Genomic DNA, 16095 nt, shown 5'->3' with positions numbered 1-16095 from the left:
AATCCTAGCTCGTATTATTCAGAGTGGCCACATCTCAGGAATGAATCAAAGTGTCTCTTTTTGCAATGTTAGTGTTTGAAAAAGAGACTTGAGGGTTAAGAAGAGAAATGAAGTTCTTAAAATTTTTGCCTTTTGAAGAGAAATATGGAAGTAAACCACATCAGGGCCTTTGCATGGCTTACCGTCTGTTGGAGAGGGGGTTGGGAGCTGCTGTGTTGCTGAAGGAGTTGTAGCAGAGCATCGTCATGGTACGGCTCTGCCACAGCGTTGTTAGGAGGAGCTAAAGCTAAGGCTGAGTACCTTGTGTGAGGGAGAAGGTTGGAGAAGCAGTTGGTGAATTTAAAGGTAGCCCTCTTAGGGATGGCATACTTAAGACTCTTGATAAAAGTTAACAGAGTTATTCTTGTCTCAAGAATCCACACTGGCCCTGCTTATCCCTGTGTCCCTATTTATACATGACCCTTTTGGAAGCCTGGGACTGGCAGCTGATTACTTGAAGACCCTTAGAATTCTTTAATATTTGTGGGATTGTTTAACAAGTATTGTTTTAACTTAAGGTCTTACATGACATATTTATAGGTGAATGTTTTTGCCTGAAAGCGTGTCAGATCTATCTCAGTTAAGGTCCTGGAATCTTGGTAGATGAGCAGTTTTCCAGAGATCAGATTCAACTCTGAGAAGGGACCAGATTGTCTTTGCACAAATTTATTAAAAGACCTTAGGCATCTTGTCTCCCTGCTTATAAAACAGAACCGGTAGGTACTTCTCATTGTGGGAGATGTGGTGAAGATTGAAGTTCTGCAGAAGGAAAGTACTATTTTAATGGGAATTTAATAAACGAAACTTCTCCCCTGACTTCTGAAATGTTTGTTTTAAAGAGGAGGATTGGAAGATATGTTCAAAAGAGACATTGCTAGTGTTTTTTTTTCTGTTTTGCATTTTTTAACTGTGGCAATATTTAGCGTTCTCCTTTTAATTGTGGCCCACTGCCTTTTCTTTCTCTCCTCAGAGATAAACAATCTAGAAATCTTCTTTCTATGGAGAACTATGGAGCTCATGCCTTGGCTTGGCTGCGGCAGTAGGCTCACGCTAATCAGAATCGCAGCAGGGCTTATTTTATGAGCTTGAAAGAATTAGTGTTCCCAGAGGGCTGAAGTTCCTTACCTGCTGAGGAGCTACAGATTTCCATTTGGAAGCCTGCCCTCCTTGAGAATGCAGCTACCTTCCCTTCCTCTTCTTACGTGAAAACCACCACCTCCTTTTTTATTGTAGTCTGTCTGTGGGTACTGGCATGTTGCTTTCTTTTTTATTTTTCTTTTTAGGGTACAGCAGTAATGATGATAGTAGATCCTTGTAATTTTTGTCCTTATGGAAAGTAGAGTGTGTTCATATGAAATTGTAATCTATCTTAGGGAGACTAGGAAGAGAGTGAAAAATAGCAGGTGGTACCCTACAAACTAAATTGTCGAATGTGAGTTTTCTAAACAATGTCATATGCTCAAACCTACTAAAGCACCTGGTATGTGGAACAAGCAGGAAACATGAATAAAGAGGGAATGGCTTTCTACCGCTGACAAAGTACAGTTCAGTAAAAGTCAAAAGGTGAGAGATATAACATCTATAATAGAAATTTTTGTGTTACTACCAAGCAACTTGGCAGGCTGGCCGTGAAAGTGGCATTTACTTCTGGTTGGTAGTAACATACCACATTACACCAAGCATATTGCTGGTGGGTGTGATTACTATATCAGATAAAGAAAATCTCACTGAAGAATCTACATACATGTTTTGTTGGAGAAGACCGAATCTTGTGGATTACTTCACAGTGATGATTTTATTTATTTGTTTAGTACCATTATGGTTTGGAATTCTTTCACTTGAAGTTCACAGGGAAAAGAATTATAATATCCATTTGCAGATGAGGAAAGGTTTAGAGAGGTAGATGATGGGCCCAAAGTCGAACCAGGAGTAAGTTGAGCTGAATGGGGACCCTGGGCTGTTTGGTGTCTGGGCAGGGCCATGTCTCGTTAGCTCTGAAGTCCCTTTCACTACTGCTCTGTTTTATTCTAATTTAATGGAAAACAACAGTAAGAACGTCCTCATGGATTGCATTGTAAAAGGCAAAAATGAGCCAGTTGCAGTGGCACACACCTGTCGTCTCAGCTACTCGGAAGCCTGAGGCAGGAGGATTGCTGGAGCCCAGAAATTCAGGCCCAGCCTAGGCGACATAGTGAAACCTTGTCCCTGAAAAGTAAACAACAAAAAAAGGCAAAATGAGGTCTCAACAGAGTCTGGTAGAAAGGGCCTTGGACTCGGAATCTGGAAATGCGGTTCTGTTTTCAGTGGTGTACTAATGGTTTTGTGATCTTATGTAAGACTTTGTTTCTGGGCTTTTGTTATTATTTTTGATTTAAAAAACTTTTTAATTAGCAAATAATAATTATATTTATGGGGTACTAGGTGATATTTTCATATATGTTACAGTGGAATGATTACATCAGGCTAATTAAATCCAACACCTTAAATAATTTTTTTGTGATGAAAATATTTAAAATCTGTTTTATCAATTTTTAAATGTACAATGCATTATCACTTATTATAGTCAGCATTCGGTGCAATAGATCACTAAAGCTTATCTTCTTCATGTTTCACTGAAACTTTATACTCTTTAGTCAGCATTTCCCTTCATCTCCCTTCCTCCCCAGCCATTGGTCACAATCATTCTACTCTCTACTTCTATGAGTTCAGCTTTTTTAGAATCCACATGCAAGTGAGATTACAAGGTGTTTGTCTTTCTGTGCCTGGCTTATTTCACTTAGCTTAATGTTTTCTGGGTTTATCCAGGTTGCCTCAAATGACAGAATTTCCCCACTTTTTAGGGCTGAGTAGAATTCTATTGTGTATATATACATTTTCTTTATCCATTCATCTAATGACAGACACATAGGTTGATTCCATATCTTAGCTATTGTGAATAATGCTACAATGAACAGGGCAGATATCTCCTCAGCGTACTGAATTCATTTCCGTTGGTTACATACCCAAAAGTGGGATTGCTGGATCATATGATAATTCTGTTTTTAATTTTTTGAGGAACTTCCATACTGTTTTCCATCCTTACTATATTAATTTGTATTTCCACCAACGGGGCACAGGGTTCTCTTTTCTCCATACCCTCAATAACACTTTCTCTTCTGTCTTTTTCATGATAGCCATTCTGATAGGTGTGACATGATAACTCATTGTGGTTTTTATTTGCATCTCCCTGATGATTAGTGATGGTAAGCATTTTTTTTTTTTTTTTTTCACATATCTGGCCATTTCTATGTCTTCTTTTGAGAAGTGTCTATTTAGGTCCTTTGCCCAGGCTCTGGGCCTTACTCAGCTCTTCTGTAAAATAGAATCGGGAGTGCAGTAGATATTCAGAAGTTACATATGTAACATTTTATGTTTGGACTACTTGTGAGTAACTGTAACTTTTTTCTAGTTACTCACAAATAGTCCAAACATGTTACATATGTAACTTTGTCTCCTACGAATACATTCAGAAGTTACATATGTAACATTTTATGTCTGGACTACTTGTGAGTAACTAACTTTTTGGAAGTGTAAAAAAGTTACAGTTATAAGTAGTCCAAAAAGTTACATATAATGTGAAGACATTCAGAAATTACAGACGTAACATTTTATGTTTGGACTACTTGTAGGCTTTGTAATCTTTTGTAGATGTGAAGTAAAACCAGGTGCTAAGAGGTTGGCATTGGGAGTTACATCTTGACTAGTACCTGAGCCTAACCCAGTGTTCCTATCTTAAGGTAGCTTTGTTGCTATTTCTGTATACATAGGAACTTTTGTGAAGCGGCAAAACTGCATATAAAAAAATTCCCGCTGACTTTCATGGTATATTTATAGAGTCATTAAGGATCTGAAAAATGACCACCTAGAGCTTTACTCCATGTGGTGGGTAAAATTGTATGCTAGGTGCTTTTCACTCAGAGAATTCTTAAAACTGTTTAGGATGTTTGCTGTCTATGCCTTGCTAAGTCATTTTTTTTCATATTTTTTTTATATTTTTTGTAGAGTCAGGGTTTCACCATGTTGCCCAGGCTGGTCTCAAACTCCCGGGCTCAAGCTATCTGCCCACCTTGGCCTCCCAAAGTGCTGGGATAATAGACATGAGCCATCATGCCTGGCTTCTATGTCGTGTCCAGCTCTAAAATCCTGTGTTTCTTTTTTCTCAGCCCAATAGAGGCACAAAACGTCCCCGTGATGATGAAGAGGAGGAGCAGAAGATGCGTCGGAAGCAAACTGGTACTCGAGAACGCGGCCGCTATCGAGAAGAAGAAATGGCTGTGGTGGAAGAAGCAGATGATGACAAAAAAAGGCTGCTTCAGATTATTGACAGAGATGGGGAAGAGGAAGAGGAAGAGGTAACGTGGCAGCGGTGGGTGGGAGGTGAGATGGCTGGCCCTGCAGAATATAATTTTGCCAGCCAAATATATTTTGCAAGCCAAATACTCAGCTTGTCTGAGCTTCCCATCTTCATCTGTAAAATGGGGTTAATAATTCTTATTTCATCATGTTAAGGTTAAGTGGGCTCATGCAGTTGGGAAAGCATCTCGCGAAGTGTAAAGAACACGACAGATAGAGTTTTAAAATTATTCCATATTATGTCCTGTAGGGGAGGGTCGGGGCAGGCTTCCTGGCTCTTACTGAGGACACATAGAAGGCACTTGCATTATTAGCTTTGAAAGAGGGCCCAAATTTTATCAAGTGGAAGGAAGGGCTTTTTGGGCAGAGAAAATGGTGTTAGCAAAGCAACAAAAGTGGAGAGGTTGAAGGGGTGCCACAGTATCGGGTATTTAGGTATGACTGCAGAAGTACAGTTTAGGGAAGGAGATACCTCAGGGCCTCTCTCTTTGCTGTTCTCTAAGACGCCTTGGGACCTTCGCACTCATTCTTGCCTCTGGACCTTCAAACTTCTGTGCCCTCTGTTGGAATGCCCTTCTTCCTTAATGCTTTGTATGGCTGGTTTCTTCACATTCAGGTCTCAGTTCAGATGTTTCCTCCTCCAAGAAGTCTTTCCTGTGTAGCCTCATTCCTTTATCACTTTATTCTGTATATTGTTTGCATAGCACATATCATGATTTGAAATTCTAGTTCGTTCATTTTACTCATTGCTGTCCTTCTTCCAACCTCCCATGAAAATAGAGACTGGCTCTGTTCTGTTCACAGCTATATTTTGGCGCCTAGAGAAATACCTAGCTCTTGATAGACCCTTAATAAATATTTATTGAATGAATAAATGAATGAAGCTGGGAAGAAGAGAGGTAAAATATCAGTGATTAAAAGCAAAATGCCCTTACCTCTGTGTCTTTTTAAATCTTTAAGTGTTAACTTGTATGTTATTTCACTCTGGCATTTTGTTCAATATGAATTATGGAAATAGAGTCTTAAGAGCCAGCTGTTTTTTTGGTTCTCTCAAAGACACGATGCTAAGTTTGGATTTAAAAAATGAGGCTGGTGTGTGAATCTGAGAAGAAGGAAAATCGGATTCGTATTCTGAAAAGGTCTTTACTGTGTTGTGACAACAGCTCTCTCCTCATTAGGATTTGTACTAATGCTAATCTGGGGGTCTACCCCTAAAAGACGATGGCACTTTGGAAATCTGTGGTGGGAGCCAGTCCTGAATTTCCGAATTTCCTCTCTGAGGGCAGCAGCCTTGCCAGGGCTTCGACAAACAGTGTGTGCAGCACATCCTCCCTCCCTCCCTTCCCTCCTCGCCAGCTTCTGCTCAATCTGTTAGCCCTGCAGCAGCAGTTAATTGGCAGGTATAATTCCCATGTAGGGCAAGGCTGGTACTGGAGGATTAGGATAGTAGCTGTCATGGGTAAGTGGATTCTAGCCTGGGAGACAGAAATGTAATGTGGGACCAGCCCTTCTGTTAAGGGACAGGGAGAAAGAGATCACTTTGTAAAAATGACACATGGAAGGCTACAAGTCCAGGAGTTATTTTCTCACTGCCACCAAAGTCCCATTTGATGAAAAACAAGTGATGTTTGCCCCTGTAAAGTCACGTGAACCTGTAAAATATTATTGTCCTTTTTGTGCTACATCACCAGCATCCATCTTTCTGAAATCTCCCTCTGGTTTCTGACGTTGAGCTATTGGAGATACTGCTGTGGCTGATGACTAAGACTGATAATTCAGTTTCCCCCCCAGTGCTGGAGAGAAATTAAAGGAGGGAAGGCCAAACCCTGGAGAGGCTAGGACTTCAGAAATCCACGAGAGATGTGCTAACACTAACGTGGTTTTTCTCCAGAGTGGGGCAAGATGTTAGCTAAGAAAAAGAAACGTAGCAGATATTGAGCTTGCTTGAAGGTCATTTAACCCTTTCCTAGAAATACTTGATTATTTTAGTTAAATTCTAGTGGTATGTTGGGTACATTGTGTCTGTTGCTAATAATAACAACCATAATGGCCTGCATTCGTGTAGTTTACAAATCAGTTTTATGTACATCCTTTCTTTAGGTCATCTCTATGACCTTGAGAGATACAAGTAACATTTTCCTCTCCCACCTCCCCTCTGCTGATCTTCACTGAGTACCTGCTGTGTTCCAGACACTGGAGAGTCCACTTGTGCCAGAGAAGAAGTAGACATGCGCTAGCAATGTGGGTCTTTGCCCTGGTTTGGGGTTGGAGAGATTATCTGGGCAGATCCTGTCAGACCCTTATATAGATCATGTGAGGGATTTGGGATTTTATTCTAAGTGTGTAGTGGATGAATTCAGGAAAGACAGGAGATAGAAGTAGCTGGACTTGGTGAGGCTTTGAGGAATATATTCAGCAAAGTAACATTGTCACATGGCTAGTAAGTAGTGAAACTAGGCTCTGAGTCTTGACTGAGGCAGTTTTTATCATGTCAGGGAACCTCTCTTTAAGCTGTAGCCCCTGGGGAAGAGGTAGGGGTTCAATAGAGAACCTTGGGATCTAGGAGTCATTGGTATAATCTAAGAAACGTGTCACACCAAAAATGAATTTATATGTAGCTCCCACTTAAAGCCCAGTATGTGGAAATAGAAATGTAATAATAGAATAATAGCTAACATTTTTGAGAACTTATAAAATTATGGTATGATTCAGTGCTTTCCGAAAGGATCTATTTCAGGTTCTCGTAATAGCAATTTCTTTATTGCTTTTAGGTGTGAGTTATGGTCAGTGACTACAAAGCTGTGAAGCTTTGAGTTGGGGTAGTATTAAGAGAAGCAGGGTGCATTTCAGCACATTAGCTGGAAGTTGAACTGAAAGTAAAATGTGTGAAATTTTAGTATAGATTTTTTGGAGGAAAATTATTTAATTTTCAAATATTCATTTTATTTACTTTCATAGGTATGATTCCAATGTATGAAGTCAGAAATTCTCTATGGTCTTCTAGTTTTTTTTCTGCATTCTCTGATTCGTGTACTTTACAAATCAGTTTTATGTACATCCTTTCTATGCAAGGTCACTAAATTCTTGATGTTACTTCAGGATTCAGAGTATCTGTCTGAATTCCTTCTTAGCATCTAGTAAGGATCAGGCAAAGTAATACATAAGAAATGTTGGCCGGGTGCAGTGGCTCACACCTGTAATCCCAGCACTTTGGGAGGCTGAGGCAGGTGGATCATGAGGTCAGGGGATCAAGACCATCCTGGCTGATATGGTGAAGCCCCATCTCTACTAAAAATACAAATATTAGCCAGGCATGGTGGCACGGCCCTGTAGTGCCAGCTATTTGGGAGGCCAAGGCAGGAAAATCGCTTGAACCTGGGAGGCGGAGGTTGCAGTGAGCCGAGATCGCACCACTGCACTCCAACCTGGGCAACAGAGCAAGACTCCGTCTCAAAAAAAAAAAAAAGAAAGAAATGCTAAGCAGTGATGAAAGCAATTAACAACCATTGTTAGTTTATGCAGTGTGCAAAAACAGGCAGTAGGTTGGATGTGGCTCATGGACTGCAGTTTGCCAACTTCTGCCGTGAGAAAAGATTGAAGGGTCACTGTCACTGGCTCAGGGTTTGACTTTAAACAATTCTTTTAAACCTTTCAGTCTTATTTTACATGTACAGAAAAGGAGGACAAGGTGAATGTAAAATAATATTATCTAATATTGTTGCTTACTCTGTGCCATACAGTGTGCTCAAGAAATATTTGTTGAATGAGTAAGTCTTTAACATCTTTTCTTTTTTTTTTGTTTTTTTGTTTTTGAGACAGTCTCCCTCTGTCAGCCAGGCTGGAGTGCAGTGGCACGATATTGGCTCTCTTTAACCTCTGCTTCCCAGGTTCAAGTGATTCTCATGCCTCAACCTCCCAAGTAGCTGGGACTACAGGTGTGTGCCTGTATTTTTATTAGAGATGGGATTTCACCATATTGGCCAGGCTGGTCTTTAACTCCTGACCTCAAGTGATCCACCCATCTTGGCCTCCTGAAGTGCTGGAATTACAGGCATGAGCCACCATGCTCGGTCAGTCTTTAACACCTTAAACTGAATTTTCTGTGTTATAGATAGTAGGCTTTATGTAAGACACCCAAAGTGATATACTCAAAAAGAAACATGTGATTACAGGCCCTTACTCCTCATTGTAATTGGGGAGATAAAGTATGTACTGTGGCCGGGTGCAGCACTTTGGGAGGCTGAGGTGGGTGGATCACGAGGTCAGGAGATGGAGACCATCCTGGCCAACACAGTGAAACCCCGTCTGTACTAAAAATCCAAAAAATTAGCCGGGCATGGTGGCATGCACCTGTAGTCCCAGCTACTCGAGAGGCTGAGGCAGGAGAGTCACTTGAACCTGGGAGGCGGAGGTTGCAGTGAACTGAGATCGTACCACTGCACTCCAGCCTGGTGACAGAGCAAGACTTTGTCTCAAAAAAAAAAAAACCACAAAGTGGGTACTGTACATTTAACCCAGAAAGGCCAATGACAGACTGAGGTGGGTGTAAGAGCCACAGGAAAGTAGTGGGCAGTGAATGTGAAATCCTTGTGGACTAAAGTTGTTGCATTTGTCTCTTTGTACCAGGAAGAGCCATTGGATGAAAGCTCAGTGAAGAAAATGATCCTCACATTTGAAAAGAGATCATATAAAAACCAAGAATTGCGGATTAAGTTTCCAGACAATCCAGAAAAGTAAGGCTCTGCTCTACTGATACCCTGTTTCCTCTGTGACATGTCGTTGGCTAGTTTTGTTTTGGTTTTGGTTTGTTTTGGTTTTTGTGATTTGGGTCAGGAGTCCCAGGATGATCTCCATGTTCGGGAATTCGCTAGAAGGACTCCTTGGACTCAAAGCCAGTGATACTCAGGGCTGTGGTTTATTACACAGGGCGCACAACAGGATCAGCAAGGGAAAAAGACACATCAGGTGGCACCTGGAGAAATTCAGATACAGGTTTCTTATGCTTTCTCCTTCCTGGTGGGTGGGGTCACACAGACATGCTTCGTTTCTTCAGCAATGAAATTCATCAAAATGTGTCCATTGATGCTGTCCAGGGGAGTCCATTTGAGACTCTGAGTTCAGAGTTTTTATGGAGGGCTGGTCATGTAGGCATTCTCTGTTAGTAACCACTACCAAAATTGTAGACTCCTGGAAGGAAAGCAGCTGTTAAGTGCCCTGGGCTGGCAAAGCAGCAACCTTATCACTTAGGGAACATTTCAAAAGCCAAGTTCCCAGCTGCCAGCCTTGTAAGCCAGCCCTTTTCAAGATCAGCCCTGCTATGTTAACTCTCTCCTGTATTATTCTTTTCAGATCATGCCTGCCATTAGTGATAGCTTTACTGTGGAGATCATGTCTGAGGCTCTGAAGTTAGACAAATATTGGCGTGATATGCACATGCCTTTGAATAAGTCACTTCTACTTTCCTAGCCTTGGGTGTCCCATCTGTATAAGGAAATAATACCTTCCTTACAGAGTTATATGAGGATTAAAGGAGAATAACGTAAGTGTTTAGCTTAGTACCTGGCATACAGTAGGTGCCCATGATGTGATAGTTAATGTGATTTTTACTACACTGGCACCTCAGTGCACTGTGAAGTGCTATATGAGGAATCTGGCATCTTTTAGTCAGTCTTGAATCCTAACCAAGGGGACTCTCACATTTATACGATTTTAATGTTCTAAACCTCTCTTTCTCTCCCTGTCTTTGTCCCTCCCAGGGCATACGATTTTAATGAATCTTAATGTGCCCAAGACCCCCAGGCAATTAACAGTTGAATAGTACAGTCTTTGCACTCAAGTTTATAGGTTACTAGGGAGACTAATTATAAAGGCAAGGTAGAAGGAAGCAGGCACTTTAAAAGAGATATAAACAGAGTTCTGTGGGAACATAGGAGAAGAAACAGTAAATACCAAGTTGGGGGCTACTAAGGGCTTCACAGAAAAGATAGTAGCTGAGCTGGGGCTTGAGGCATTTTTTTTACGCAAAAAGAACAAAGAAAGGCATGCCAGGCAATATGAGGAGAGTGAACAAAGACATAGAGGTGTCAGGGGGCACAGAGTCTTCACAGCAACCTAGTGACGGCAGCATGGTCAACTGTATTATCCCTGTGCTATGGATGAGAAGGCAGAGTGGGGACAATGTGGTTACTGGGCCTAGGGCCACAGTCCTCTTTGATAGTAGGAGTAGTTATCAATAGATCAGTGCCCAGCTTGCCCAGCACCAGAGTCCTATCAGGGTTTTGTACTGATCTCTACCATACAGAATCACTCTGTGTGTGTGTGTGTGTGTGTGTGTGTGTGTGTGTGTGTGTAATTACACCAGTAATGCATGAATAGATTGTCATTCTGAAAAATACCAGGGGTGCATGAGTAGACTGAAAAATGAAAGTTCTTTCCATTCCTCTGCCTAGAGCAACCTTGTGAACATTTAATTATGCAAATGTATTTGTTTCTACATAAATCATACTGTTCATATGCTGCACCTTGGTTTTTTTGAGTCATGTAACAGATCTGTCCATGGTAGTACATGCCTATCTACCTTGTGTTTTTTTAACTGGTATATAGTATTTCATGGTTTGGAAATACCATGGCTTATTTATTTTTCTATTGATGGACGTTTGATTATTTTAAATATTGGCTTTTATGAAAAATGCTATAGTGAACCCACTTCTACATGTATGTGTCTTTATGTACATGTGTTTCCATAGGATAGATAGCTAAATTTTGAATCCCAGATTGAAGGGTATGTACATTTTAATGATAGCGACTGCCAGTCTTTTCACTGTATTTTTAAATTCTCCCTCCAGCAGCATCTCTTTTCTTGTGTTTTTGCTCACAGTGCATGTGATCAGTCTTTAGCTTCTTTGCCATTTGTTTTGTTGTTATTTCTGTGCTCAGTGGTTCCTGCATTAGACTCTGTTCTTTTTAGGAGATGGACTGCGTCTTGTTTGTGCCTAGTGCCTGCCACAGTACTTGCCGTGCTACAGATGCTCAGTAAACATAAGAGAGCTTATGTAGTACCTGTTATCTTTCTTACGTCCACATTGCTTGAATCTAAGGATGCATTATGAGGAAGCTGTGCTGCAGGCTAATGACACTGGAAATTTAAGAAATTCAGTTTACTTTTTTGAATACCAGTATTGCCTTTGCTCACTTGGTAGATACACACTCTCAATTTGGAGCGGTTTCTGCAGAATTGTTCACCATGTACATATTAGGTACCTTAGAGTTAAAGTTCATCAACTGGTTTTAAGACAAGGTGATTTTATTTTAAAAAATTAGTAGTGTTTTCCATTCAGACAAAATGTGTATACTATTTTAGTTTTAAAATCTGAACATAAGAGAATTGAAATTATGCATAAAGAACTTTTTTATTTTCATGCCAAAAAGCAGTTAGGAAACTACATTGTGTTTTAACCTTGAGTTCTTGAATTCTTACTGGTGCAGTGTCTTTCATAATTCTCTAGACCAGTGAGGTGCAATTAAGATGAAAATTGCTAGAGCGTATTCAGATGAAACTTTGCGGTTGAGATCAGAAACATTCAAATTTATTTTCCCATATATCCAATTGTCATTTCGATCGCATACCCAAAAATGCCTCACTTCATTTGACTGCATTTCAGATTCAGTTGACAATTCACCTTATGCAGCCTCCGCTTTGCACTGTGTGCTCTTTCTCCCAAACACCACGTTGACTAGAGTGTGCTGTCTCTCTAGTAAGTCTTTAATAGTTCTTCTTTTCATTTTTGCAGGGACAGAATTACTTAGTTTACTGATTTTCAGCCTTTTTGGTCTCAGGATCTCCTTGTACTCTTAAATTATTGAATATCCCAAAGTGCTTAGAAAATTCTGAGTACTCAAGCACACATTTCATTAACCATCAGGGCAGTGATATCATCACGTTATGTAGCCCTTTGGAAAACCCCAATGCACACTCCTGAGAGAAAGAGAGTGAAAAAGGCAAATGATGTCTTAGATTTATTATAAAACAGTTTTGATCTTATAGTTCCCTGAAAGGATCTCCAACCACCCCCCTACCCCCTTCCTAGAGTCCTAGGACCACACTTTGAGAACTGCTGATTTAGTTTGGATGGAGGGTAATGTTCCCTCAGCAGTGATTGCATTTAGGACTCATCAATTTCTGTTGCTTTCCCAGTGTTTTTGAGCTTTGGTGGTCATTTGCTGATACTCACCCTTGTGGTTGAAGGAGAATATCCTGCTGGTCTGAAGCAAATGCATATGGGCAGGCTAGGAGAATATTCTGTCATATCAGATGGAATCGATGACCCCATCTCAGCTTGGGTTACTGTTTTAATATGTTGCTCTATTGCTTTCCCATCACCTCTAACTTGATCCTTTCCCCCAGCTGTGAGTCATCTATTGCTGAAGGTATGCCTAATTCCTAAAGACAGTTCTTTGCAAATCTTAGTGTGTGCTTTAAATGAGTAGGCTCATGAGTAGGCTGTGCTTTGTCAGACCAAGCAGAAGAGGATTGCTATGGTGTAACAAACTTGAGGGTACATAGATTCATTGAGTACTTACTATGCGCCCACTATTACTAGGCACTGTGTATATATTATCTCTTTTTAATCCTCACTATAGTTTAGAAAGTTAAGGAAATCAGGGTTTAGAGATAAGTTAGTTAATACTCTGTGTCTTCCTTCATCAGGTTGGGACACTGCACTCTGTGTTCCAGTGACACTTCTCTTGGGTAGTACCAGGCACCTTTATCATTAATTGTTTATAATAGATTGTGCATATTTAATGGAGGCCAGAAACTGGGATTGTTTTATCTGTTGTGTCCTCAGTGTCTAGCACAATGACTGGCACCTAGTAGGTGCCCAGCAAATATTTGTCAATTCACTGTTCATGGCCACACATCTAGTAAATGGCGTGCCTGGGAGTATGACCCAGGTCGGTCTCATTCCCAAGTCCTGCATTTTTCACTATACCTTGTTACTCATGTAACACTGGACCCAGTATATTTTTGTAATATTTCCCTGCTTGCAATTTTATTCTCTGCTTTTTTGTTTTGTTTTGATAATTTTCTGACTTTCTAAACTTAAAAGCGTTGGGTTAAGACCATATTTGAAAGAAGAATCTCAAAGTTGGAAGGAACTGAGAGGTACGGTTTTTGCTACCATCTAATTCTTGTTGTTTTTTTTTTTTTTTTTTTTTTTTTTTACTATCACCCTTTATTAACTATCCCAGTGAGAAGGATCTAACTTTCCAAAGAAAGCCATTCCATCATTTGGCAGCTTTGACTCTTAAAATTTCAACTCAGAATGAGAAAGCATTTCAGCAAATTCTCATACGAGATGAATCTAGACTCCTTAGAATCTTGATTGTTTCCCCGAATTGGTTTCCACATCTCTCCTAGAAGTTGGTTCCCCTAACAGATGTCACAGAGTTTTAGGGTCACAATACAGGATAACTCTGTATTGTTCTCTTTTAAGTACCCTAGAACCACCGTACCACTTATGGCAGCTATTTTCATCTGTGCCCCCATTTACAGGGATCTCCCAAGTTTCTTTGTTGGACCAAGGCCCGTGTCAGGTGCTGGATGAGCAGAGATGAATAAGAAATTGTCTCTGGCAGAACTGTCTCATGTTCTGGTTTGTATTACAGTTATGGTTCACTGAAGCCATCGAGTTCAGAAAGAAACACATGTACCTTTATGAAACTGTGTCTCTCCCAGCCCTCACATTTGTACTTGACTTTTTGGTTCACTGCAGTTTTCTCTGTGGATCCAGGTAATTTTCCTTTGGTTAGATTTGGTGTCATTATTGCCTGTCATGAATTTTTGAATTGATTCTGTCAAGTGCTGTACTTACTGTCTCTTTAAGCTTTGTGTCATATAACATTTTTTTCATCTTGCCTTTTATATATCTTTGGTCATGATATTGATCAAAAAATAGTAATAAAATACTTGATCTAAAAAGGCCTAAGGGACAGAGCCCTGCAGGTGACTGACATTCATTCACTGTTTTTTTTCTTTCTTTTTTTTTTTTTTTTTTTTTTTTTTTTTGAGGCAGAGTCTTGCTGCATCGCCCAGGCCAGAGTGCAACGGCATGGTCTTAGCTCACTGCCACCTCTGCCTCCTGATTTTAAGCAATTCTCTTGTATCAGCCCCTCAAGTAGCTGGGATTACAAGTGTGCACCACCACACCTGGCTAATTTTTGTATTTCTAGTAGAGACAGGGTTTCACTGTGTTGGCCAGGCTGGTCTCAAACTCCTGACCTCAAGTGACCCTCCTGCTCTGGCCTCCCAAAGTGCTGGGATTATAGGTGTGAGCCACCACATTCGCTGTTGATCACCCAACTCACCAGATCTTATCCTGCACTCAGCATGATTTTGTTCCTGTTTAGTGCCCAGTCTCCCTTGCCAGTTCTTCCAAGTGAACTGGAAAAATCTTTTGTCAGGTTATTCTCCAGAAATCTTGTATATACACACTCACATGAGGCAAATAAGCCTTAGAGGTTGAGGTTCAGGGATTATATAGCTCTCCTGGCCCATGGACTATTTGAATCCTTCTACACTAGCCCTGTTGAGTCATGATTTTGATTTAGCTTCCACACTTCAGGTGATCTAAAAAAGTAAGCTATTTGCAAGCAGAGAAGGGAGCATTTAAAAAAAGGTATTGGGGGAAAATCTTCTAAAATAATTGTGAAATTTACTTGGAATAATAAACAAGTGAGAGTGGGCAAAGAAACACTGAAAAATAAAAACAAGGGAGCGTTTTGTGGTAACAGACATAAAACATACTATAAAGCTATAACCATGTGAAAGTGTGGTCCTAATTCAGGAATTTACAGATAAATCAATGAAATGGAGTGAAAAGCCCAGAAACAGATTAAAGTACACATTAAAGTTTAGTTTATGATAGCTGACATTTCTTTAAATCTGTGAGGCAAGGATAGATTATGCTGTTGGAGCACTTGGCCAAACATTTGCAGAAAATAAAGTTAGATCTGTAACAATACACTAAAATAAATTTCAGATGGATTAAACATTTAAATATATATAAACATAAGAGTGCACCCTAAAATATGTCTTCTTTTAGCGTCGAAAACATTTTGCGCAGGGTACATGTAGAATAGAGTTCTTAACGGCAAAGGTTTTGTTACTTGAACTTTTCAAAACCTTTATGTCAAAAAGCACAGTGTACAAATTAAAGGGCAAACACTTTTCTCTGATTTATTTTTTTTTTGCAGATAGGATAGAGATTAATTTCCTTAATATACAGTGTTTATAAATCTATAAACAAAATGAGCATCTTAATAGGAGTGGGCAAAGAAGAAATACAAATAGTAAACGTTAGAAGAATGTTAACCATCTTCCTATCAGAAATGCAAGATACAAAATGAGTTGTCTTTTCTATCTCAAATTTGAAGAAATACTGTGTGTGAAGAGGGTAAGGGGAAACAGGTACTTCATGCACTATTGGTACTTTTCTGGCAAAATGTATCAAAATCTGTTTTAAGTCGTGCATACTCTGACTTGGCCCTTTCCTTCCTGGGAATTTATTCTAACACAGTAATCAGGAATGCATACATCTTGGTGTCATTGTTAAAGGCAAAGAAATTGGAAATAATCTGAATGCCTGACAAAGGGGGATTGGTTAA

General features: G+C 40.0%; 1 protein-coding gene across 1 annotated transcript in view; it reads left to right on the top strand.

Annotated features, from left to right (window-relative positions):
- Positions 1–16095, top strand: part of CTNNBL1 (catenin beta like 1) — a 177802-nt gene that overhangs the window by 32863 nt on the left and 128844 nt on the right. Inside the window, exons 2-3 of the mRNA XM_032294987.1 lie at positions 4242–4430; positions 9058–9164. Of these exons, the coding sequence (XP_032150878.1) occupies positions 4242–4430; positions 9058–9164 (296 nt within the window). The remainder of the gene's footprint in view (positions 1–4241; positions 4431–9057; positions 9165–16095) is intronic.

This window comes from Sapajus apella, unplaced genomic scaffold (assembly GCF_009761245.1).
Source record: "Sapajus apella isolate SASKATOON/1434 unplaced genomic scaffold, GSC_monkey_1.0 scaffold33, whole genome shotgun sequence".
Taxonomy (NCBI): domain Eukaryota; kingdom Metazoa; phylum Chordata; class Mammalia; order Primates; family Cebidae; genus Sapajus; species Sapajus apella.
The sequence above is the reverse complement of the archived record's forward strand: the minus strand, read 5'-3'. Positions and strand labels throughout refer to the sequence as shown.